At 39.3% G+C, this 24,670-nt stretch overlaps 1 protein-coding gene across 7 annotated transcripts in view; it reads left to right on the top strand.

The window, feature by feature from the left end:
* The window catches only part of dysf (dysferlin, limb girdle muscular dystrophy 2B (autosomal recessive)), a 107,874-nt gene that overhangs the window by 9,815 nt on the left and 73,389 nt on the right, over positions 1-24,670 (top strand). For 4 of the 7 annotated variants that reach the window (XM_085450668.1, XM_085450669.1, XM_085450664.1 and 1 more), the window contains exons 2-26: positions 5,471-5,526; positions 6,483-6,574; positions 8,529-8,634; positions 11,683-11,806; positions 12,344-12,600; positions 12,684-12,812; positions 12,900-12,962; positions 13,092-13,142; positions 13,280-13,310; positions 14,493-14,608; positions 14,754-14,880; positions 14,969-15,072; positions 15,209-15,277; positions 15,369-15,412; positions 15,751-15,833; positions 18,848-18,880; positions 19,136-19,251; positions 19,639-19,752; positions 19,844-20,021; positions 20,894-21,018; positions 21,256-21,362; positions 21,822-22,017; positions 22,374-22,520; positions 22,626-22,757; positions 22,850-23,016. In XM_085450668.1, coding sequence (XP_085306794.1) covers positions 5,471-5,526; positions 6,483-6,574; positions 8,529-8,634; positions 11,683-11,806; positions 12,344-12,600; positions 12,684-12,812; positions 12,900-12,962; positions 13,092-13,142; positions 13,280-13,310; positions 14,493-14,608; positions 14,754-14,880; positions 14,969-15,072; positions 15,209-15,277; positions 15,369-15,412; positions 15,751-15,833; positions 18,848-18,880; positions 19,136-19,251; positions 19,639-19,752; positions 19,844-20,021; positions 20,894-21,018; positions 21,256-21,362; positions 21,822-22,017; positions 22,374-22,520; positions 22,626-22,757; positions 22,850-23,016 — 2,767 coding nt within the window. The remainder of the gene's footprint in view (positions 1-5,470; positions 5,527-6,482; positions 6,575-8,528; positions 8,635-11,682; positions 11,807-12,343; positions 12,601-12,683; positions 12,813-12,899; positions 12,963-13,091; positions 13,143-13,279; positions 13,311-14,492; positions 14,609-14,753; positions 14,881-14,968; positions 15,073-15,208; positions 15,278-15,368; positions 15,413-15,750; positions 15,834-18,847; positions 18,881-19,135; positions 19,252-19,638; positions 19,753-19,843; positions 20,022-20,893; positions 21,019-21,255; positions 21,363-21,821; positions 22,018-22,373; positions 22,521-22,625; positions 22,758-22,849; positions 23,017-24,670) is intronic. The other 3 variants (XM_085450667.1, XM_085450670.1, XM_085450671.1) reach the window with 1 other exon arrangement.

Here is a 24,670-nt window from a genome sequence, read left to right as displayed (position 1 = left end):
ATTGGAGAAACCTGCAGTCAGCTGAGACTGAAGAAGTCACTTGGATGAGTGACAAAACGTTTCTCCCACTGAAAGCGCTACGTCCAGATAAACAGAGTCCACTTTTGGACACTATAAGTTGCGTGAAATCACCTTTTATTATTTATTCAGGACTTAAAGCCAGAACTGCAGCCTCCAGTCTAGACTTTGGTGTCTTAAAATCAGAAAAATGCCTAGGACGCAACAAAGTAAACCAACAAAGTAAACCAACAAAGTTTTGGATTGTCATGTCATGATTCTGTTGGTTTTTGCCATGATTTCAATATTGGATAAATGCAGAAGCTCAAAGATTCCCAGTTTATAGAGAGGGAGATGTTGCAACACCTAAAAAGATGGAGAAAACAAACAAAATAAATCTTCTTCTACTCTTGTACCAGCGCTAGATTTCTTTCTGGTTGGCGACACCTATTGTTCAGTAGAATACTGCAGCATGTGGGACACGCCCTCTTCTCCATTATTCATGGTGACAGGGCTGTGGTGATGTCACAATCAGCGACAATAAATGAGCTCTTAGCTACTTTGCCTCAGCGGCATTCCTGTTTTCCGATCTGATTTTCGTGTAGGGCTACTTTCCATGACTCAGTATCTGACTCCTTTATGAAGAGCGCTCTGCTTTCTACTTCCTGCCTTTGTCCTAACAGTTTTCTCGTGCCATCACACAAATACTTGTATCGTCGTCTTACCTCAATCTATTGCTAATTTTAAATTGAGTGCACAGATCAACAGCCCACTTTTAACAAAGACTAGTGTAAGTCTCTTTCACGGTTTAATAAGCGACGTGCCAGCAGATGTTTTTCCTATTTTGTTTACTCATGCATATCTCACTCTCCTCATACACTCTTAAATTAAGTGAATTTGGTGCAGTGACTCTGCATCTTTCCTTTTCCAGCAGAGCCAGACACCTTAAGCATCAAAAATGAATGATATAATCTATTTATATACTTAAAAAAGCATGGAAAATAAACGAGTTGGTGGCTTTTTCCCCCACAAAACTGTGTTCCAATAACTTGAAGAATTTAGAGTTCGAAAGAAAAATGACAGAAAAATTGAAAGAAAATTTCCTCCCCTCAAGAACACAGATACCATGTCCATTTTTAGACATCAGAGATGTTAGTTGAGCAACTGTTATATGAACTGACTAATCTCAACGGATCCAGAGGGAGGGATATGCATTTTCTGCATTTAATGTATTCAAAACGGTTTGTGGAAATGTATCCCAGAGTTTCCAGAGCAATTCTGGCCTATAATAGTGACCAATACAATAGACATTTTCATGGAAACTCTTTCTGCACAAGGTTATGGTGAGTGCTAATGCACAGACAGATGACTGTTTTTTTTTTTTTTTTTTTTTTTTTCCTACGCTGTGTTTGTGAGCAATGAGTCTATGGGTGCTGTGATTAAATCTGGCAGCGTGTGCTGGTGTTTGTGTCCTAAAGGCAGGATTTCCGGCCAAAGTGTTGTTATTGTCAGTGAGTGTTGTTCTCAATCAAAACAGAAATAAAAGCTGGCAGCACTGTACTATTTATAATGTGGATCCCCCATGTGGGTCAGACTGAGCTGCTGGTACTGTTCTCAATTACTCCACACAGACACTCCTTAACCAAACAGGAGGCAACAATAATAAACCCTTAACACTTCAAGTCTACAAACTGTGACATAGTCTCTATTTCCAAAGTCACTTCTTGAAAATAATTAAAACATAGTAACATTTACCGTACACATAAATTGTATATTGTTCAGTTTCATATTACTGCTTTAAATTGTCAGTATCAGTTATCAAAGTATCATTGGCTAAAATACAGAACCATGAGTTACTCCTAAGGAATGAATGAGAGACACTGTAAAAGTGCTCAAGCAGAGTGCAAACGCACACAATAAGAACCTAGAAAACACATCAAATACGTAAACTGAGATATTTCATTATTTCTAATCTCTCCAAATATTATTGGTCCAAATATATCAGGCTCTGAAAACTACATGAGCGATTGGTTGTTCATGTGACCATAACTCCTTAAACTTTGAGCTGACTTTAAAAATACATGTCCACACACACAGTGAAGGTCTAAATCTAGGTTTCCTATACGTGTCTGAAAACCCAGAGGGCTGCACTATTCTATTCTCAGCTCATAATAGAAATGTGCCAAGCTGAACCAGGAAGTTAATACCGTGCCACTTCCTCTCTGCAGGTTCCAGACTGTGGCACCAGCACTTGGGAGATTTCTAGAGTTGACACGCACAACACACACACATTCACTCATGAATCAAATGTAACCTCTCAACCTTTCTGTGGAAGGGTGGAGATGTTTTTTTTGTTTTTTTGTTTTTTATATCCCACAAGAACGGAGGCACTCTTACGTAGGTAACTTGTGTGTGTGTGTGTGTGTGTGTGTGTGTGTGTGCACTTGCTTGGGTGTGTATAGTTGAATTAATGGTTTTATTGCTCTCTGTTTGTGTTTGTGTTCTCAAACTTGGTGATCGCTGTAGGGAAAACAGGAAGGCAAACAACTTTTGTCCGTGTGTGTGTGTGTGTGTGTGTGTGTGTGTGTGTGTGTGCATACTGGGAATACATGTATTAAAAATATTAATTGTACTCCAGTTGAAGCCAAAGATATGTGACCTTTGGTTTCCAAAAGGGTCTGGAAATTTTTAGACAACCAGACTTGCATGTTTAGAGCGCTAAAAAAAGTGTCCACGCAGAAAGAAATTCGCAGAAACGTGGTGACTAGAGACCAGAGAAATTCAACAACATCAGTGACTTCAATCTAATATGCTATCAGGGCAATGTGAAGTGGGAAGGTTCCAAATACAGACCGTATGTATAGACGACTGACATAAGTACTGTGACATCACCCACTGGCTTCTGAAGTTCTGTTTTGAAGCCTCGAGATGACTGCTTCCACCCTAACCATGTTGGAAAAGCTAAGATGAGACAAAGAAGTGTCGATCTGACTGTAAAAGCCAACACTCATTGGCTAATGACTCGTGATTGACAAGTCATAAGCGAGCACATGGTTTTATAACACAGATAATACTATTTTATAACATTGTATGACCAAGATTGATAAAACAGTACCTCATTTTTTTTATTTAATATAACCCCTAATAAATGACTGAACCCTTCAACTCAGCAGTTTGTCTATGAGATTCAATTCAATATTATTTATTTCATGAAAAATCACAACAACAAAATCACAACAAAAATCAATGCAAAGGCCCTACAATTTTAGAGAGAAACCCCAACTATCAAACCGCCTATGAGCAAGCACTTGGTGACAGTGGAAAAGAAAAACTCCCTTTTAATAGGAAGAAATTTCAGCATTACCTGGCTCAGGGAGGGGCCACCATCTGCTCAAACCATTTGGGGGTGAGGGGAAAAGATGTGATGTTATTTTCCCATGAACTGCTATAGGACAACAAGTCTTTGTTCAACTAAAGTTATCACCATAGTGTGACAGGTTTTTAGGCACAACTGCATTGACTTAATTTTTTTGACCTGGAAGTTATGTCCACGTTTGATACTCCCTGTGGTTCTAAGAAAAACTTGTGTCAACTTTGAGTTGGATGATATGGCAGGGTGATGAATCCAGAAGGTTACCAAGGCAATCTGAGCCTAGAATGTTGTTGGTGACCAAACCTAAGCAACAAAATGATGTGCAATGAACAAATAGCTTCCTGTGTGGACACCCTTTTACTTTCATTTTTAGTGTCTCCTATCCTCTTATTACATTTTTCTGATTCTCTTTTTTGCACATTTTATGCACCAGTTGTTTAAGTTATTCATTCAGCGTTTTTTATTTACTCATGGTTAAAAATCTGTAATTATTCATATTTGACTTTTGTAACCCCTGACCTTTCTTGTTTTATTTGCACTTGCCTTTAAAATACATCATAATGTAAAAAACATGTCTGTAAAAGCTCCTCAAGAATAACTTAAGTAATTTTTAAAATAATCTAATCTAATGGGATTATCAGATAAACAACTGCAGTCAATACATGCAAAACTACCGTCATTTGTATCAGCTTCAGCTGTCCTTGGTGACATTTACCAGGAATTAGCACGTCATGGAAATGAAAAGGTAACTTCAAAGATGAAGACAATGGCCATTGACTCTGTTTCCTTTTATCTGGAAGCACCAGTTTAGTCTCTGTCTCAATCAATTCCTGTTTTACCAAAAATAATTGGAAACTGTGATAACTGCCCCCCTGTGTGATAACTCACATTATCACATATTTGTACACATATTGTTTCATAAGTGGCCTTCAGTATTTGAGTACCTATTCTGGCAGGGTATTAACCTGTCTCACCTCTCACTTCTGGTTAAAGCTGCCCGACGGCGGGCAGGAAATCAGAGCACCGAACTTCATGTTACAGGAAGCCATGGAAAGATAACACACATATACAAATAAACCTATTGTGTGTCAGTAGTTATTTTAGAGCAGAATATTTATACCACTGTTTATGTGCGAACTTGTTTCTATAGTGCACCTTTTGGAGGAATTACAATAAAATATGTCAGTAATCATCACACAAAATGAGACGACTAGAATTGATATACTTATATTATTTAATCTTTACAACAACTTAAAATACAGATAATAAAAATTACATAGTAAGTTCAATCTCTGCAATAGTCTTAATTTTGTTTACCAAAAATAGTATATATTTCAACTTTAAACTCTGACTTTAGCAGTTTTTTTTATGGAGAAGGGTAATTTATTCCAAAGTTTTAAGGTGCAATGTGTAAAGTTTTTTTTTTGTTCTTATGTTTTAATATTCAGAATAACTTCATGTCTTTGATTAGCATAACCATGAACGAGGGTAACAAAAGTTTCATGTGATGGAGCAGTTCTTCTTATCATTATACAGGTACATGAGTGGTAAAGATAAACAATCCACCCTTACTGGAACATTTAACTATTTTATTCTACACATTTCATTAAAATGTTTGTCAGTGTGGATAGTGTAGGATAGATCGGGGTGACTGCATAGACTTTGAGTCTTTTCTGAAGGACCTTACTAAGTTATTATTATGCTTATTCAAAGTTGGAGTAGATAAGGACACATTTTCTTTTCTATTGTTAAAAATATTTTTTCCCACTAATCTGATTTATAAAAATTGTTTTTTAGATGGCTATGCTCATAAATGTTGGTCAAAACTTTACTTTGTAAGTAAAGTTTGCACTATTAGTTGAGCTAATAGCAGAGCAAATATATTTGACACACAGGTTTCTAACTTAAGTTGTTGGTTACTGCAAAAAGGAGACTTTCAGTTTTTCCGAGATGGCGTTAAAAATTATTTTTCTCATTTCTGACACAACTTAAGGTCAATATCTGTATTGACCTTAAGTTGTTAATATCCTAAATTGTAGGATTATCTTCATATAGAAAAATTACAAACATTACATTTTCCATTTTCTATATCTGTTTCAGGGTCCAAGAAGAAGACAAAGGTCATCAAAAACAATCCTAACCCTGTGTGGAATGAGGTAAGTCCCCCATTAAGCCACAAATTCATCAACCCATCATCTGTTAAAGTTCCTAAGTGTGTGATAATGCAATGTCAAATATTAAGTATATTTTAATTATTAATGTGAGAACAAGTTATAACCTAATTTAAAAGTAAGGCATTGCTTGGTAAAGGACTCAAAGTGGAAAATGCAGGATGAGTCCTCCTCTTGCATACAGTCCTGGAGTCCTCATCAAAGTGAAGCATCCATAGATTCATATAGAAACTCAAAATACAGACAAAAATAGTTGAAAACAAAAAAAGATCTAGTAAAGATATAAAGATAATGTTTTATTTGTTAGAATGGCAGCAGCCTTGCAATTTAGGTAAGTCTGTTGTTATGGTACATTAATCTACCATTGGGTCCTAACAATGCTAGTTTTGACTGCTTCTTTATTCATATCTGGTCGCAACATCAGGCCGCTCAAAGTGAGTAAAATAATTTGCTACCTGAAAGTTAGATCTGACTTGGAAATTTGTAATAATTAACATAACTGCTTAAGATAGAAATTTGCTGTATGTAGTCAGCAATTTGCAATTAACGTGAAAGTTAACATTAGCTAACGTTAGTCAGAAAAAAAAACCTGTTTGATTTTACTTACACAAGCCTGTATGAATGATGTTTTGGGAATTGAAATCAACCCTGAATTGGCTTTCCCCTGGGTTAGCTTACCACCTATCTAGCATACCCTAAAAACACATTCAGTGCATTTAGTAAGTTTGCAACATTACGAGCTGGTGAAATTGTGACAACATCTCTGTATGAGCAAAATAACCAGACAAAAAAATTATTTGCAATTTGCAAGTACTTCACAAATATAATGCAATAAAGGTGCAGTAAGGATATTACAAAATATCATCATTAAAATGTTCTGCCTTAATGATCCCATTTTCACTCTTTTTTTTTTAAACATTTCTTTCCTTTGTGTCCGTCAGGGTTTTGAGTGGGATCTGAAGGGGATTCCTCTGGACTCTGGAGCTGAGATTCACTGTGTTGTTAAAGATCATGAGAAAATGGGGAGAAACAGGTACTCTGTGCTATGCTAATTATATGCATTCAGATGTGGCATCAAAACACTGAAGAAATATACAAAATGACCCTGAAAAAACTTCTTTAAGTAGTTTTCCTTTTATAGGCAGGCAAGTGTCTCAGATGGTGACAGATCTTATCATTAGAGATTTCCAAAAAAAGAGGCATAATTGTTTTAAACAAGAAAAATAGATCAAACCCATAAATACAACTGAAGAGTAAAAGGGAAAGGTCTGTTTTAAACTCCAAACGGGCTATATTTACTTTTAATCTCTCATCACTGGCAGCTGTTTGTAAATCATTTTAAACCTTGTGCTGGCCAACAGACAGATAAAGAGGCGATATGTACAAATCACCCCTGGGATAATAAATTTAGGATTGTCATACTATGTTTGACTAGATGGAGCTGCACATTGTCACAGTAGAGATGTGGCCAGAGGACCCCTCAGTGGGTTATTTTTGGATTACTTCACTCAATCAAGATGTCACACCAGTCAGAGTTCTTTCAGAAGGGAAGGGGCAGGAACCAAAGAATCAGGTCTTCCCCTCATTGTGGTATTTATTCTGCCAAATTCCCACCCATTCACTCTCTGTTGTGCTGAAAGATGAATGGATCCATAAATCAGCCACTCAAATTACAGTGGAACTTGACTGTGTCTCAGCTCTCAGCATAAATCCATTATCGTTGGACTAAGTATTTGTTTTCTAAGGAGCTTCAAGAAAAGCGATTGGTCGTCTTTAAGTTTCCTGAAGACATTTCACCTGTCATCTGAGAAGCTTCTTCAGTTACCCACTACTGATCATGTGCCTCACCACATGAGCAAAAGTGTGAAAAAAGGCATGGGTCATGAGTTTTCCAATGAAACCATTGTGAGACCTTGCTACACCCTATCATGTGACTTAATGAGATCACCTAAAGCAAGATGGGATTGGGGGTTGAGGCGCCTGTGGAAGGGATCTCAAAACCGCGTTGTAGGTGGCAGACCACCTCCTCTAATCAAAGATGGTCATTCACAGTGGGGATAGATAGCCTCTTGAGGGACAACTCCCACTAGAGTTTAAATGCCATTTGGTTTTAGAACTGAAGGAGTTTCTCAGATGAGACATGAAACATCTTCAAGAAACTTAAAGAAGTCAAGTCGCTTTTTGTTTCATAGCTGGATAGAGTACCATGACCTGGATGACTGAGAACTTACACAGCATTTTTTTTTTTTTTTTGTCGGTGATTTTCTGTTCACCTGGACTTAATGTGTGAAGTGCATATTTGTCATTTTGAGGTGTATTTGCTTTACCATGTTCCTTTGATCTCTCTAGGCGTTACAACTTTGCTTGACAATGTTGTACAGTAACAAAAATAACCACCAAGGTTGGGGAATAAATGTTGTAAGATGTCAGAAAATGACTGTGAATGGGGAAACAGGGAAACTAAGAGTTTATCAGAGACTAGGCACAGGTGCAACACCGTTAGGGTCATGTGGTAAGAGCTGTAATTCAGTCCTTGAAGTCTATAACAGATGGATATCACCAAATACTGGGTTTCCTTCTTTGAGAGGCTTTGCATAATGCATCTCATTATTGGAGACTTTGATAATGGCGTGCATGCCTCCTCAAGAGTGTTCGTGCTTTGGCCAGATGTTGGGAAGAGGTTTTTTTGTTTTGTTTTTTTAACGAAGGAATGAATTTTGGGATCATCAGCTTTTCTTGGTTGTTGCTGAGCTGGTTAGTGCATTCCTAATTTTTAAGAATTTACCAGTCCTAAAGTTTTCTCTCTCTTTCTGATATGTTTATTTGATTTTTTTCAGCCCAATGGTGGCTGACATATTAATGTTGTCATTTCTTTGATTCTCATACTGGGACTTCCAGGGAAAATGTACTTGGGATCAACTCCAGCTGTAAATAACACAGTTGTTTTTAAGATCCATCTCTGTGTTTCTGGTGTGTGTCTCTTTCAGGTTTCTGGGGGAGTGTCGGCTAGGTCTTAGAGATGTGCTCAACTCTCCCAATTTCGCCGCCACCTTCACCGTCTCCTTGCTGGACACCAAGAGGAACAACACAGGGGTGAGCACACGGAACTGCACTGACTGATTAATCTGCAGCCTAACTGCGTCACAAGTCAATTATAAATGACTCCAAGTTTCCTCTTTTGAGCTTAAAATAAAGTGAGCAACATTTCTGAATCATAGTTGATTTGTTATTTCCTTCTTTGGGATCCTTAATAAAAAAAAAAAAAAGAAGAATCAGAAACACAAAAATGTCTCTCCACAACAAATAAAATGAACTATAAATAACTGCAATTGATTTTATTAGATGGGTTCTTTGCTAATCTGCTGACTAAGGCTGATCAGGGCTGTAATGTCAAGAAAAATGGTCGACAGGTGGTTAGTGGGTGGGTCTTGGACTTGATGAGGCACTGATGTGTTCATGTGCTGCTGGGGAAATCCAACATGGATTTTCCGTTTATATTTCTTGTACTTTTTTTGTTGGAAAATATGAACTCATGAGCTCAAAATTAGGCAAAGGTCTTGCTGGAAGCAAGAGATGTTCTTTATGTTTTTCATCTTTTTCCGTTTGTTCCAAGTGTGTGAGCATTACTATTTATCTTATATCAGCAAGGTTATGTCAAATTTAATTAACTCTAGTAAGCACTGGTACCACACTGCAAGAAAGTCCTAGCTTGCATGTTCTCTCCGTTCTGCATGTATTCTCTGAGGGTCCTTATGGCAGCTGGGATATTGTATTCTAGGTGTTTTTTTGTTTTTTTTATTGTCATTAAAAAGACACCTAGAATACAGTATCTATTACTGGCTAGTATTACTGGAGCCTTTTTCTTTTTTAAAATTAAAAAAAAAAACCCACTTCTAATTATGAGAAACCTTCAGCAGCTGATGGTTATTCAGTGATGAAATGCTTGATTTCCTTTTTCCTCTAATTATGCAACACTGCTCTATGGAGACCCACATTGACATAATACAGGTGTAGCCTAGAAAATCAGTCATCACAGCTACAGGTCTAACCCAACACCAACTAAAATAAAATTGTTCAGTAGTTTTAGTTTCCAAAAGAGCTCAAACTCAAATTGGTCTTTTAGTTGAAGATGCAGAAGTATAAGATCTGGGCACGCACACACATGCACGCGCACACCTTGGCAGCCAAACCTACAGTGTTTTATAGCAGCAAATGAAACACTGTTCTCTTCCCCATCCTTGCTTCCTGAAGCCAAAACAAAGTCTTCCTGTCACTGTCAGACTGGACCTGATTGATGCCACATACATGTGCACACACCCACACACACACTGTATGGTATGTACAATGTGTGATTTATCAGGTTTTTTCTTCATTAGTCATAGAACGCAAACTCTGTTACAAACAAAAATAAAACTAATATTGTTTCTTCAAAGATTTCTTGATGCATCTGCCCTTACAACTGTTTGCTTCCACAAACAAAATCTTACACAGATTCAGTGAGATAGAGCCAAGAAATCAAGAAAAACATGTCAAGATATTCACATTCTTAACATCTACTCCACAGAAACTGTAGTCTGACCAGAGTTGGACACGCCGAGTCTGATGAGTTTGTTTACAGAAACATAACAGCTTATCACTTAAGCTGCTTTTTCCTGTTGAAGGAAACAGTAGAAGCCACCCCTGCTACCACAGGGTAACTCATCTTGATTACAGTGTGCAGGAAACAGGTCTTTTCTGGTGGTGGTGGTGGTGGTGAGGTTAAATGCCACTTTGAGTTTGGGTAGAGAACCATAAGTGAAGAACGGTGGGCTCGTCCAGGATTTAAACCAGGGACAACTTGCACTTTAAACTTGAACCAGACCAGTGAAACGGTTCTTTCTGCCAGTGTGCAGAAGTTTAACTACATATTTAATCCCTGAGATATCTTATATACAAAAGTGAAGTACTATTTCAACTGAAGGAAAGTCAGCACAACTCTTTGAGCTTAAACTAAACTACAGAAATCTATAATTTAATTACTTTGGTGAAATACAAATGGCTACAGGGGAGGTCTTTATCAGTAGGAAAAGTTGTAGCTTATACAAATAAACTATACAATTACACAATTAAAAGTCCAAATATTATGTTCTCCTTTGCATTTTCCGAAAGCGATCCAGTGTCCCAGACTGGAATCTTTGCCAGGCCAAGTCATGTTTGACACCCCTGCCCTAGACCAATGAGCCACATGTTTTATGCATAATTTGTGCTGAGGTGTATGATGAAGTGAAATTCTCTAAGTTTAATTAAACCAACTTGTAGGGCACAAAAAACCCCAAAACAAATAAAACTGCTAAAAAGTGCTAAAAAAAATAATTGCAGTTCCTCAAAAGGCCTGTAGAGGCACTAAATAGAAGTCACGACTTCCTGTCTTAAAAGCTTAAACTTAACAGCATTAATCACAGCCTGGTTTAATTAACTGTTTTGGCCTCGTTGGATAGTTTCCACCACCAAAACAACTGAACACAGAGGGAAATGCTTTTATAACTCAGTCTTGCATCAGTTTTAGTAAATCTGAAGGTAGGGTGGCAAACTCTGTCTCTAAGCCTAACCCGGATGATACAGATGAATAGCATGGGTAGCATAAAGGCCACTGCAGTTAAGTTACTTATTAAGTGCCATCCGCTGACCTGCTCTTCCATCATCTTTTACTGTACTTTCTCCAGAGACGTATACAAGTGTCCTATGCATTCACTTCCTCTTTGCCTTCTTATGTATGATTAGTTCCAGCTGAGTGTGCACCTGTTCGCCCTCCTCTCGTTATCCTGCCTGTGTATTTAAGTCCTCCGTCCTCAGGCCACAACAACAAACAGAGGACCGTTTGTTGTTGTGGCCTCCACATTTGCTGTGTGTTCTTGCGTAAGCACCATGTTCTCTAGCCATGTCATGAAATGTTGAGTGCAAGATTTTTAGTTCTAGTTTATCTTTTCTTTGTTTTCTTTCAGCGTTCATATACCTAGTTTTAGTTTGTGTTCTCCAGCAATAAAGCTGCCACCTTTAGTTAAGCATTTTGTCTCCAAGCCCTGCGTTTGGGTCCTGCATTCTGCCTGCCACACAGCCAAACATGACAGATCTTCTACAAGTTGTGTTTTCTGCCTCCCATAGGCCACGCTGACCCTGCAAGTTTCCTACCTTCCTCCTCCGGGATCGGCTCCGATGTTTCAGCCTCCTCCCCAGCTGGACCCTCAGCCTCATAACAATCCTAGTGTGGAGCTGGACACGGTCACAAGTAACCTCAGCGTGTCATATAGTGAAACAATAATTGCAGTGGTGTGAAAAAGTTTTACCCCTTTCGAGATGCTGTGTTACTTTTACAGCAGATGTAATGACACACACACACACACACACACACACACACACACACACACATATATATTTTGGTCAGCTGACCACTCCTGGGGGGTCACCACTGTTTCAAGTTTTCTCCATTTGTGGGTAATGTCTCTCACTTTGGTTCACTTGAGTCCCAAAGCTATAGAAATGCTTTGTAACCTTTTCCAGACTGCGCGATCTCAACACCTTCATTTAGAAACTGAACTGCATTTTGTATTTACTTATTATCTTTATCAAATATTTAAACATATCTGATGATCTGACACATTTATGTGTAAAACAAAAACATACAAAGACCCTGGAAGAGTGCAAACACTTTTTCACACCACTGTATGTTTTTTTTCCCCTTCTTCTGTTTCCATTTGCCCAACCCAGTGTCTCCATTTTGTTAGTTTACCCCAAGATTTATTTCCTGGGACTACTTTCTGTGCAGTGATCTCTCTGGATACTTTGGGCGAGGAGGATACAGAGAGTATGATGATGCTTGAGCCCACAGAGGACCAGGGAGCAGACGATGGACGCTCCATGGTGATAATTGGTCCTCAGGGGCCCCCGGGCCAGGAATCCCCCACCGCCCAGACGCCCAAGCGTTCACCGCCATCCTACCACACCCAAGGAGGGCTGAGGAAGAGGAGGAGAGGAGCCAGCAGTCAGCCCAAACAGCTACCCAACAAACCACAGGATCTACAGGTTAGTTACGATACTTAAAAAAGACACATTAAAGGAATACTTACACTCCATACATGTTGCTGTCCACACGTGTCCTCTTCCAGATTCGTGTGCGGGTCATTGAGGGACGACAGTTGCCGGGCATCAACATTAAACCTGTTGTTAAGATAGCAGTTGCCGGGCAGTCCAAGAGGACCCGAATCAGAAAGGGGAACAACCCAGTCTTTGATGAGGTGAGTAAATGTTTTTGCTGCTTTTTATTCTAACTTTACATGTTACTTTTTACTCAAACTTCAACTTGCATTTATTTCCCTCCACAGACTTTCTTCCTGAACTTCTTCGAGACACCCTCAGACTTGTTTGACGAACCCATTTTCATCACTGTGAGTGTGACGTTTTTCTCTCTCTTTTTTTTTTATTTGTTTACCTTGAATAAATCCAGCGTGTGGGAGAAATTCAACACTATCAGCGTTTCTTATTTTTATCAGAGTTATAATCGTTCTCTTTTTCAGGTATGTGACTCTCGTTCGCTTAGAACTGACACCGTGATAGGTGAATTCAAGGTAAGAGCTTTAACTTGAGTCTATGATTTCTATGAATATTGGACTGCGGTGTACTGTGATAAATTAGGAGGGGGGGCACGTGTGCTTTGGAAATTAGAAGAACTCAAACATCTGTCTCTGTGTTCTGTTTTCCACAGATGGATGTGGGCACCATCTACAATGAGCACAGTGAGTATATGGTTGTTTGATTTAAACATTTTTAGGTGTATTTGCTTGAAAAAGTTTAAACAAAGATCTAAATGCTAAACTGTAAATTATGTCAGATTGATCAGTCTGATGACATTTTTCATTTACTTAGCTTTTAGCCATTTAGTCAGGCAGCTAGCATTCTCACCTCACCTCACAGCAAAAGGGTTCCTGGGCTTATTCCCTGACTTTTTCCCTTGTGTTAGCTGGGAAAGGCTCCAGCATCCCTATGACCCTGATTTGGATACGTGGTTATGAAAAAGGATGAGTGAAGAGCTGTTCTCACACATTGGCACTGCTGCTGTTCTACACAGCAACCTGGCAAATGAAAACTTGACAAATGTTAAAACGGTCTTTAACCTGCCAGGTCCAAAGACTTTGTGATGTCAGATTGAGTCAGGGTGCAAATGCAGTTAACTGTCCAGTGTATTCAACACTAGCAAGTCAGAGTCTTGTGTGCTGCCTACTGCCTGTGTCCATTTAGCTAAACCGCATTAGTATTTCCAGGTATGAAAATGTTTCTGAACCATTAGATGATGCCACCCACCGGTTTTCTGAACCACTTTTTGAACCCTCTGTGGTAATTGTTTTTGCTGCTGCCACGCTGTTTTTTGGACCAGAAATAACGATATCTGGATAAGAAGTTGGAGTGCGAAGTTATCAGCTAAAGCTAGCAAGCTTGGATGGACAGCTGTATTCATAGACCTCACAAGCTGTAACATCTCACTTTAAAGGGTCCAGCAAAAATTTATACAAGTGTTAAGAGAACAAAAAGCAAAACAAAACATATTTGAATGTATTATCATTGACTGTCAGGGCAGTCAAAATTAAAATATTTGAAGATATATTCATATCAGTGATACTGATGTGTTAAAATCCATTAAGTCTGTCAAACAATGATGCTTACAGCTAAATAGGAATCCAGGGTGATGATTGTATATAATATTTAGAAAATCAAGATCACTTTTTGGTCCATGCCAATCAGAAAGCTAAGGTTTTTTGTCACATGCTCCATGGGTTGCAGCTTGGTGTCATTATGTCTTGCTTTGTGTGAGAAAGGATAACTGTGAAAAGTTTCTCCTGACGTGTGTCAAAGCTGCTTTTGTTTATCCTGAATTTACAAGCTTCTGGCTTTAAACCTCTCTCTTCCTCCCCTCTTTTCAGGGCACTGCTTCTTGAGGAAGTGGCTTCTGCTTTGTGACCCTGACGACCTCTCTGCTGGGGTCAAAGGCTACCTGAAGGTCAGCTTGTTTGTCTTAGCTGCTGGAGATGAGCCACCGGTGAGTTTCATACTCTTTTACAAGATAGTCCTAGAAGGCTATGAGGTCAATCAAGTAACATGAGTTGTTCTATTTTTACATGGTTGTGCTTTTTCTGTGCAACTCATTATCACAAGTGAGTATTTGTACTTTAATGTGATTGCAGGCTGATAAACGTGAGTGTGTGGAGGATAAAGAGGATATAGAATCAAACCTGTTGAGGCCTGCAGGTCTGTCTTTGAGAGGAGCCTCGTTCAACCTGAGGATCTTCAGAGCTGAAGACCTGCCACAGAGTGAGTCTCTGTTGTTATTCTATGCACATTTGATAAGCTTGAAAAAAAAATATGTATAAAGATTCCTAATATGCTTCTCTGTCTGAAGTGGACGATGCCTTCATGGATGGGATGAGGCAGATTCTTGGCTTTGATAGCAACAGGAAGAATCTGGTGGATCCTCTGGTGGAGATTCACTTTGCTGGCAAAACGGTGCATATGACTCTATAGAAGTTCATTACATTGATAAAACGATTGTTAGTCAACAACCAAATAAAATAAAACTGGAAAGCAAATACATTTTTAGTTAATAAAAACAAATGAGGATTGTCTTGTTTTTCGTTGTCAGATTTGCACTAAGACTTTGGAAAAGAATGCCAATCCACAGTGGAACCAGCGCCTGGCCATGCCAGTCAGAGTAAGAAATAAAGACAGACTATTCTTGTGCCAAGAAGTTGTATTTTCATTGTCACTAGAAAGTACATGTTTTTTTTCTTTCTTCTTCCCAGTTTCCTTCCATGTGTGAGAAGATGAGGATCAGAATTCTGGACTGGTGATTTTCAGCTAAAATCTCCCTTTCTCACATTTGTTCATCAAACTTAGCATCATTATCAATATTATTTTGACCTCTTTAAAAGATGGGACACCACCAAAAAATAGGGGTGGGCAGTTAATTTCCCACATGAGGAACTGGGACTGTTGTGCAGTGCCACACCAATAAGCTGAACTCAGTTGTGCTCAGTATTAACTTTATCTCTTTATAAGTCCTAGTATTTCATGTAGAAATAGAAACATTAATTATCCCACCACGCCCTAGTGTATAAGATACATTTTGACCTATGTCATTTTGACCTATGCGCTTTGCATCCTTCTATGGCTTTCTCATTTTAGGGATAGAGCCAGTCACAACGATGTTATCGGCACCACCCACCTCTGTATGTCCAAGATCTCCGCCCCCGGAGGAGAGATAGATGGTGAGTAACAAGTTGCAACCAGTCTGAACTAGACTCTACCAGATCAGATTAGGCTGGTTCAGGCTGGATTTAAACTGCACCAAAGTGTTGAAACTTGCCTGGTTTGATTACTGACATCCAGTGATAATCACACTGTTTGAAGTGTTTAACATCACATTCAGCTCTGCCTGAAAGCAGTTAGCATTAGCTTGGGGAAAATGCCCAACCTGTTTTAGAGATATTTTCAGCGAGGTTTCAGCTGATCATACAGGTCAAAATAAGGTTTTTGTCAACTTTAACGTCAACTTTATTCTTGAGCCACAAAACTATAAAAACCTTAGTTCTGTCTTCTATTTATATAAATATGTGTAATTTGAGCGGTTTAAACATGAGTGAAACAGCACTGTCTACACTGACAGCCTGCAGCCTGCTTCATTTTGTTTCATGGATTATCTTTGTGCTAGTTATTACCAAACAGACCTGCAGTGGTTGCTGCGGTAAAGTTTCTGGGCAGGTGTATGACAGACTACAGTGAAGTTCTACACCCTACAGGGTAAAAGTGAACACAGTACTATAGATCAAACACTGAGCTTTATTCGGTTTATTTTTTTTAACACGTCAGCTCAGGAAATGACCCAGTTTGATTGGTGTGGTTGATACTCCCTGCAAACACTTAAGTTATTAACTTAGTACCCTCAGGAGCTGCAGCCTGAATCAGTAGATGCATCTGTTAGACTTTAAACAACTTCTGCCATTGTGTGTGTGTTGTTACACCATTTGCTCACACGTTTACTTGAACAATTAGACGTGATAACTGTTTGTCTCAGGTGCTGCTGTCTGTGTTCACAACAGACTTTTCCACTCTCTCTGATGAAATTTTTGCTAACCTTGTTGACTGTGTGCTTCGACAGCAGTTCTACTGGATAAGTTGTTTTTGAATAAGCAAAACCATCCTTACAAGTGGTGCATATTATAGGATTTCCCTTCCCACTTTGTTGTGCACACAACACAATCAGTATTACTGACACTTTTAAAACTGAGATTTTGACTGTGTTGAAGGAATGCCTTCAAGTGTGTGCAGCTTTGAAATACACCACTTTAACTGAATGCATCACTTTATAGTTTATGGCTTTGCTAGTGTGTTAGTTTTCACCAGGATCTAATAAACATGTCTTTACTGTTGTGGTGACTTCCAAATGTGCACATCTCAGTTAATGTCTTTGTTTTAGCGTTTGAAAACTTGAAGTGTAAAGTTTTGAAACACAGAATGAATCAGAATCAGAATCAGAATGGGTTTATTGCCAGATGTTGAGGTTTACAACATTAGGAAATTGCTGCGGTGCTTCAGTGCAGACAATAAGAATTAAAGTGCTATGTAGAAAGAAAGATATGTGCATGAGATATACATGAGATATATACATGAGAATAAGAATTATGAGTGCTACGTAGAAAGATATATACATGAGTGCAGGTGGTGATCAGTGCCAAACATATATACATGAGAATAAGAATTATGAGTGCTACTTAGAAAGAACCTGTGGTTTGTGCATAAAATGCATGGATGTTTCTTCAGTGGCATGTATGAAGACTAACTCGGTAATGTTTGTGTGGGAAACACTGACACTGCTTGAGTTTTCAGTCTTTGATGCCCCCAGCTGCAAAAAAAGAGAAGGTGCATGAGCTTTGGTCACTGCTTGTGGTAAATGTAATTTCTTCTTTGTCTGGAATACGTGAATAATAATGAGCCATTTTAACCAGACCATGATAAGGAAACACCAGAAAAGTAATAGAACATTCCTCACCAACCGGCCTCAATCAGCCCGACTCCCACCTCTCCCCTCCACTGTCACTCAGCATCGGATCACCCCAGGGCTGCGTTCTCAGCCCCCTACTATACGCCTTGTACACATGTGACTGTACACCAACCCACCCAACAAACGTCATCGTCAAGTATGATGATTACACCACTGTTGGTTGGGCTCATCTCTGAAGGAGATGAGACAGTGTACAGAGCAGAGGTAGAGAACTTGTCCTGCTGGGACTGTATGCTTCTCTGAGCCATGGTCTGAGTAACCTTCATCACTCAGGCAACTCACATACAGACTTTATACTCAGATCAAGTATTTTTGCACTACTTCCAAGCACTTTGCAACATGTTCTCTAAAGTGTTTTATATACATTTCTCTTGTCTTGTGTATATCCCCGTATATATTTCTCATCTTTGCTATTAATTCCTGCAGTCTACCATTTATATTTATTATTTAATGTGGCGCACCCACAATTTCATTGTACATGTACATTGACAATAAAGGGCTATTATGTTCTATTCTATTTTATTCTATTGTATCAGTGCAGTAAGCTGTGTCACTGTGCCAGAAGTATTGCAGTACTCAAGAAAACTCTGTTGTATTCTATGGTGCTGCAAAAAAGACCCTTTTTCATCCACTACATCCCTCATTACACCTGGTTTGAAAAAACAAAACAAGTTGGCAAGAGTAAAAATGTTTAACTTTAGGCTTCGAAAGAGGACTTAACGATCCATGGTGGCTGTGTACATCTTTAATAACCACCCATGGTTAAAAGTGATTCACTCACCTTCATGTTTTTCATCAGTTCTTTTCCTCCTTTCTTTAACTTTTGTTGCCAATAACTGTGAGTGATTTCCTGTTTCATGTTGTAAGGCCATCAACCAGATTTCCCTCCAAATCTGACTCACACATAGTGTTGATGCTGCTTCTGGCAGCAAGGGTCTAACTTTATCAGCATTGTTTATGTGGTAAAAATAACAATAATCAGGGACAAAAATATTTAATCTTTCATAGACTTTCTAAAGTTTTTCTAAAAGTATTTTATATTAAATACCTTTTTCTGCCATTACTCGGTTGCCCACCTTGTTTAAAGTCATGTACTTCAAACAAGCTAAGCTGAAGTGTTTTGCATGTCGTGTTTGGGCTTTGAGTTTGAGTGGCGTTCAAAACACATCTGTTTCCTCTTGTTCTGTGATTCTGAACCATCCTTCCTTTCTACGCATTCAGATGACTTGACTCCACGGAGCGTCCACTCTGGCAGTACGTCCACCCTCCTCTCTGTACTGTAACGCTTTTGTGTGCAAGAGTTGGGCAGTCATTTGCACTGTCTCACTTCACTGTTGTGATGTTCTCTTCTCTAAACTCAAATCTCCTTCAATCATGGTTAAATTTTGGAGAAATCTAGAAAATATCTAATCACTGCAATTGTATTTAATCATACCTGCTTGATTCTAATCATAGTTCTGCATCTTAACCCCTCCATAATAAAACATTATGTCCTTTTTGTCCCCACAGTGGATGACAGTCTTGGTTTCCTGCCAACATTTGGTCCATGTTTTGTAAACCTATACGGCAGCCCCAGAGAGTTCACCGCCTTCAATGACCCCCATGAGGCTCTTAACTTGGGAAAAGTAACCTATTTATCTTTGTTAATGCGTTCATGATCTCCATGGCTAGTTTCAAGTCCTTTTGAATTCAATATCATGTTCATTTTGTAAACTATGGACCCATTTGGAGCACAAAAAGGAGAATTAGGCAGAGAATTAGCCTGCTTTTGTGCAGGCCCAGTCTGTATCAGATGAGCACACAGTGTCCTTTGGTTTTAAAATATCAAGATGTTGTTGGATCAGAACATTCAGCTCAAGGCTTCATTAGGAATGGTATCACATGTTTTACAGTACAGTACAGGCTGTGGAGGTGTATTTGTTTAAAGGTTATCCATGGTTATCTACACAGACTGGGTTTGTAATGACAAACTGTGACAGTGCCAGCGTCTGTCCCTTTTTTCTGTCCGTCAGGGGGAGGGCGTGGCATACCGAGGCCGGGTTTTACTGGAACTTACCACGAAACTGGTGGACAAGCCAGAGCAAAAAACTGAAGACATACCCTCAGATGATCTTTTGGTGGTGGAGGTGAGAGATTAGGACCTGATTCCAGATAGAAAGATGGATAATTAGACAGATACACTGATCCCTCTTTTCCCCGCCCCTCGCCATCATGCAGAAGTTTCTCAGGAAGAGGAAGTTCTCGCTCTTCGTTGCATTTTACTCGGCCACGCTCCTCCAGGACGTCGACGACGCCATCCAGTTTGAAGTCAGCATCGGCAACTACGGCAACAAGTTCGACTACACCTGCCTTCCTCTGGCCTCCACTACTCAGTTTAGCAGGGCAGTGTTTGATGGTGAGTCAGAGGTCAAAGGTCAGGCTGGAACCGGTGTGACATTCAGAAGGATAATATTCAAAATATAACTTTATGTACTAATATAAGAAAATTTAAACATTTTCAAGATGTGTCAAAAAATGGTTGCCACTACAGACACGTACTAAAGCCTGTGGTGATGCACTTGGCACCCCAGTGTAGTTGGCGTACGTTAACAGTTTTTGCCATCCAGACGAGTGTAGTCAACTTCTCATTTGAAACTTTGTTTTCCTCAGTTTTCACTTGCTGGCTAGGTATAGCCATGAAAAACATCAATGCTAAACATATTACACTTACCCCGTGTGTATAAATATGACGCCTTTGCAATCTTCCATATGAGACAGATTAAGATGCCAATACACACCTTATGTTTATCTGTGAGATACCAACAACTCAGAGTATTTGACACTCAGGGAACTAAAAAGGACTGAAATCTTGAGCTGTTGGGTAGTTTATGTCTGCTGTACACCTAAATGTGTGTGCAGAAAAGCAAGAGAAATGTTCAAATGTAACAAAGTGGTACACTTGAGCAGTAAATGAGTGAAAATAATAATAACAATTACGCATAAATAAATGATATACAGCATATGTAGTGAACAAAGAACTATGTTTCAGGTAGTATGTATTAGTTCTCAAATCATAAAGTCAAATATAGTTTACAGAGGATGATTGGTGTTCAATGATCAGTATCAGATTTCGATGGATCTGCAGTTCAGATGATTAAAAATGTGTATTTTTATAACGCAGATAAATTTCATGCAGATTGTGATTTAAAAACTATGATTTAATTGTTTTTACAGCACTGTCTCTATTCTTGCTGCCTATGTAAATGTGTGTGTGTGCATATGTTTCAGGTTGCCACTATTACTACCTCCCATGGGGAAATGTTAAGCCGGTGGTTGTTCTCTCTTCTGAGTGGGAGGACATCAAGCCAAGGATCGAGGCTCTCAACATGTTGCTGGCCATCACAGACAGGCTGGTGTGTGCCCGAATGTGTCTTCATCTGTACTTGTTACAACTAAATCGAGTTGAAGCTTTAAATACTTTATTTTTTATGCAAATATTTAAACATGAAAATAATAGTTGTTTTATGTTATTTTTATCTAAAATTACATTAAAAAAAATCAGTGTTAATAATTTAACTCAAAGCTCCCTGGAGTCGGTTGTTAAATTTGTATGCTGAGCTTTAACTGAGTGAACAGGTTTGTCTGTCCAGGAGGCGAACCTGCAGAGGGTGCAGCTGGCAGTAAAGGCTGGCGGTGATCTGGAGGAGGTGGAGCTCAGAGTGGTGGAGTTGTTGGACCAGCTTATCAGTGACTGCAGGTAAACTCAGTGTTATTTAAACTTATTGTGATCCACTTATTCCCAAGTGTTCATATGTGCTTCATTGCAGGGAGGGAAATCCAGGGAAGTTTTTATTTGTTAATGTGTCATTAAGACTTTGCTGGAAAAAATAGTTAAATTCCTTTAACGACAGATTTTTGCTGGTTAAATTATAGAGTAATTAAAATGATCTCTATCCAGGGAACTGACTCAGTTTAAGTGAGTTCATGTAGCTGCATCAGCCTCAATACATAATATTGAGCTAAGCAGCAATCATCTCTGGAGCATTAAAAGTACATTAATTATTTTTAGTGACAATAATCTTTGTTCTTTGTTTTAAAAAAAAATATTTATCAACCAGCACGTGCTGCACTCATCATTAGCCCCGTGACTTCTCACTGGTTAACTCTTCATTTCCTGCCATGTTTGCTTCCCGTCTTTTTCGCTCTCTTTTCCCAGTGATGAGCTGCCCTCACTCGATCAGTGGCAGTGTGCAACGCCTCTGGATCGCTCGCTGAGGCACGTTCGTACCCTCCACCTGCAGCAGATCACCGCGGCGGCGCTGGCTCTCAAACACGGCCCGGAGACTGAGCTCTCCACGATGCTGGAGCAGGCTGAGGACTGGGCCAACAGGCTGAGGACCATGACTGAAGAGGTGCGTTTAAATAAACTGCTACAGTTTGAGTCAGAAGCTCTTGATATCTGGTGGGTGAAAGTGAGCACAGGAAATAAAAATAAATAAATTGAGTCATTTTTAAGCAAACGTCATATAAGTTTTCCCTTTTCTTGGTCTTCCTATAATGAATTCAAGTATTAATTTTAAATGTTATTCAAGGTGATGAGCTTTGAAAAAAAACAAGCTGACCAACCATTTCCTCTCTGAAAGTTTATCTGGCCTAGAGATGGATGCATAGACACATTCCATAAACTATTATTCATTTAAATTATCCTTTAATGAGAAAACTCGTTACCACTAATTTCTCTCTCTCTTCCTTTACGTCAATCTTCCAGCCCCAGAACAGCCTTCCAGACATCGTGATATGGATGTTGCAGGGTGACCGCAGGGTAGCGTACCACCGCATCCCAGCACACACCGTCATCTTCTCCCAGCAGCACTGTGGGAAACACTGCGGTCAGCTGCAGACTGTCTTTCTTAAGGTGCACACTCACAGTCGAGTAACATCAGAGGACATTACACCTCTTACGTTAATCAGCTTCTTGACACAAAGTGTGACTCACCGTTTGTATGTGTTTGCTGTGCAGTGTCCACAGGGCAGTGGAGGAGAAGCCAAACTTCCCGGTCAGTTGAGGGTTAAAGTTTGGTTTGGATTGGCTGCTGATGTCAAACACTTCAATGAATATGCTGAAGGAAAACTGTCTGTCTTTGCCGAGGCGGTAAGAAGTCGACAGAACTAGAATGAAGTCTCAAAAAGAAGTCTTTAAATATTAGCAATGATCCCAGCCTGCCTCTTTCTCTCTGTCTGTAGTATGAGAACCAGACACGGCTCGCCCTGGTGGGCAGCTGGGGAACTACAGGTTTAACCTACCCCAAGTATAGCGACATCACCGGGAGAGTTAAATTGCCCAAAGAGAGTTTCAAACCCTCGCCCGGCTGGTCCTGGGCTGGAGACTGGTACATCAGCCCCGAGAGGACGTGAGTCTGTTCCTTTAACCTTTCGCACTCTCATTATTCTGTGATTAACAGTTTCAAACTCTGGGCTTTGTTGTGTGCTGAAGCTGTTGGAAAGAACATGGGAATTTTGTGGCTTTAACTGATTTTTTTTAGAGGCACATTTTTAGGTTTAATTTATCCACTAAGATTAACATATTTGCTCCAGATATCAACAAATGGACAGGCTGGAACCCATCAGTCAGTTTTATACATTAAGATGGAGACACTTATACATGTTAGGAAATATATATATTTACAACACTTATGGATTTAGTCTGTGGATTTACTTATTTTCACAGGTGCAGCCCTGAACTTTTCTAGACATTATAATATATAAACGGACTGAACCAGACTATTTCCTGGTGTATGCTACACGTGTGAAAGGAAAGCTATGGCAAATATCTTGATGTGATTCTTTCCAAAATTTTCAGAGGCTCTCTTGTGAAATTTATATAATTATCTTGAATCGAAGCAGGGTCAAAAGTGTTCATACAGTTGCCTAAATCTTTGATTAAGTGGCGCTAAAGGTTCTGGCTGAAGGTCTTAACCTGACAACTTCAAGGTCTATTAAATCACGGTTGGTGATTGAGTGGCAACTGGTAGTTTCTCTTGTCAGCATAGAAAGGATTTGTTTGACAGCACTTACTGGATTGACTGATACTTGAAACGATAAGAAAGTCCAAGCAACTCGGATCAAATAAGGAGAACTCTAGATTCCACAAGTTTGGAAGGTCTGTTTCCATTTCTTAACAGCTACAGATTAATAGACTGTCATTTCAAACAATTCAACACAAGTTAATCAGATGTATAATGACTTTGCTAAGGTCTGGAAGAAGACCCTAACTGTCACAATCAGATGAAAGGAAATTTGTTAGGATGTTTGGGAACAATCCAGAAACGACCAAGGCTCAAGCCTGCCATGAACTGAAAACTTCTGAAACACCAGCATCTCTGTCCACAGTGAAGTGAACTTTAAAATCAACACTTTCAAGCTCAACCTGAAATTTGCAGCTGCCCACATGGACAAGCTTAAATACCTCAAGGAGAAAGGTTTTATGATGAGACGAGACAAAAATTGAGCTATTTGGCCACAATGATAAGAGGGATATTGGAGGATTAGAACATTGCATCAGTTGTCAAGCATGGTGGTGGTGCATCATGCTCTGTGGCTGTTTTGCTTCCAGCGGTACTGCTACATTGCACAAAGTGGGTGGAATAATGAAGGGAGAGGACTACCTCCAAATTCTTCAACTTCACCTCAAATCAACAGTTTGTTGGTTGAAACGTGAACACAGTTGGGTGTTCCAACAAACCAGTGATCACAAACATGCTTCAAAGCTGCGTCTGGAATGGATGAAGCAATCTCATGTTAAGCTTCTGGAATTGCCGTCCCCATAGCCTCACCTCAACCCTATTGAATATTTTTGGAGTTAGCTTAAAAGTTGGGTCCATGTCAGGAAAGCAACCAGTTTAAATGAACTCTACAGTTACTGCCAAGAAAAGTATCCAAATATTCAACCAGAATTGTGCCAGAAGCTTGTTGACGGCTAACAAAAACATCTGGTTGTGCTAATGAACATTTAACTAAATATTAGAGTGTGTGGGGGGTAAATCTGTATACTTTTGACCATGTGTA

Source organism: Copadichromis virginalis, linkage group LG3, assembly GCF_057382275.1.
Source record: "Copadichromis virginalis isolate Kocher_CV1m ecotype Utaka linkage group LG3, C_Virginalis_male_GT1.1, whole genome shotgun sequence".
Taxonomy (NCBI): Eukaryota; Metazoa; Chordata; class Actinopteri; order Cichliformes; family Cichlidae; genus Copadichromis; species Copadichromis virginalis.
This window is presented reverse-complemented; position numbering and strand designations above follow the sequence as displayed.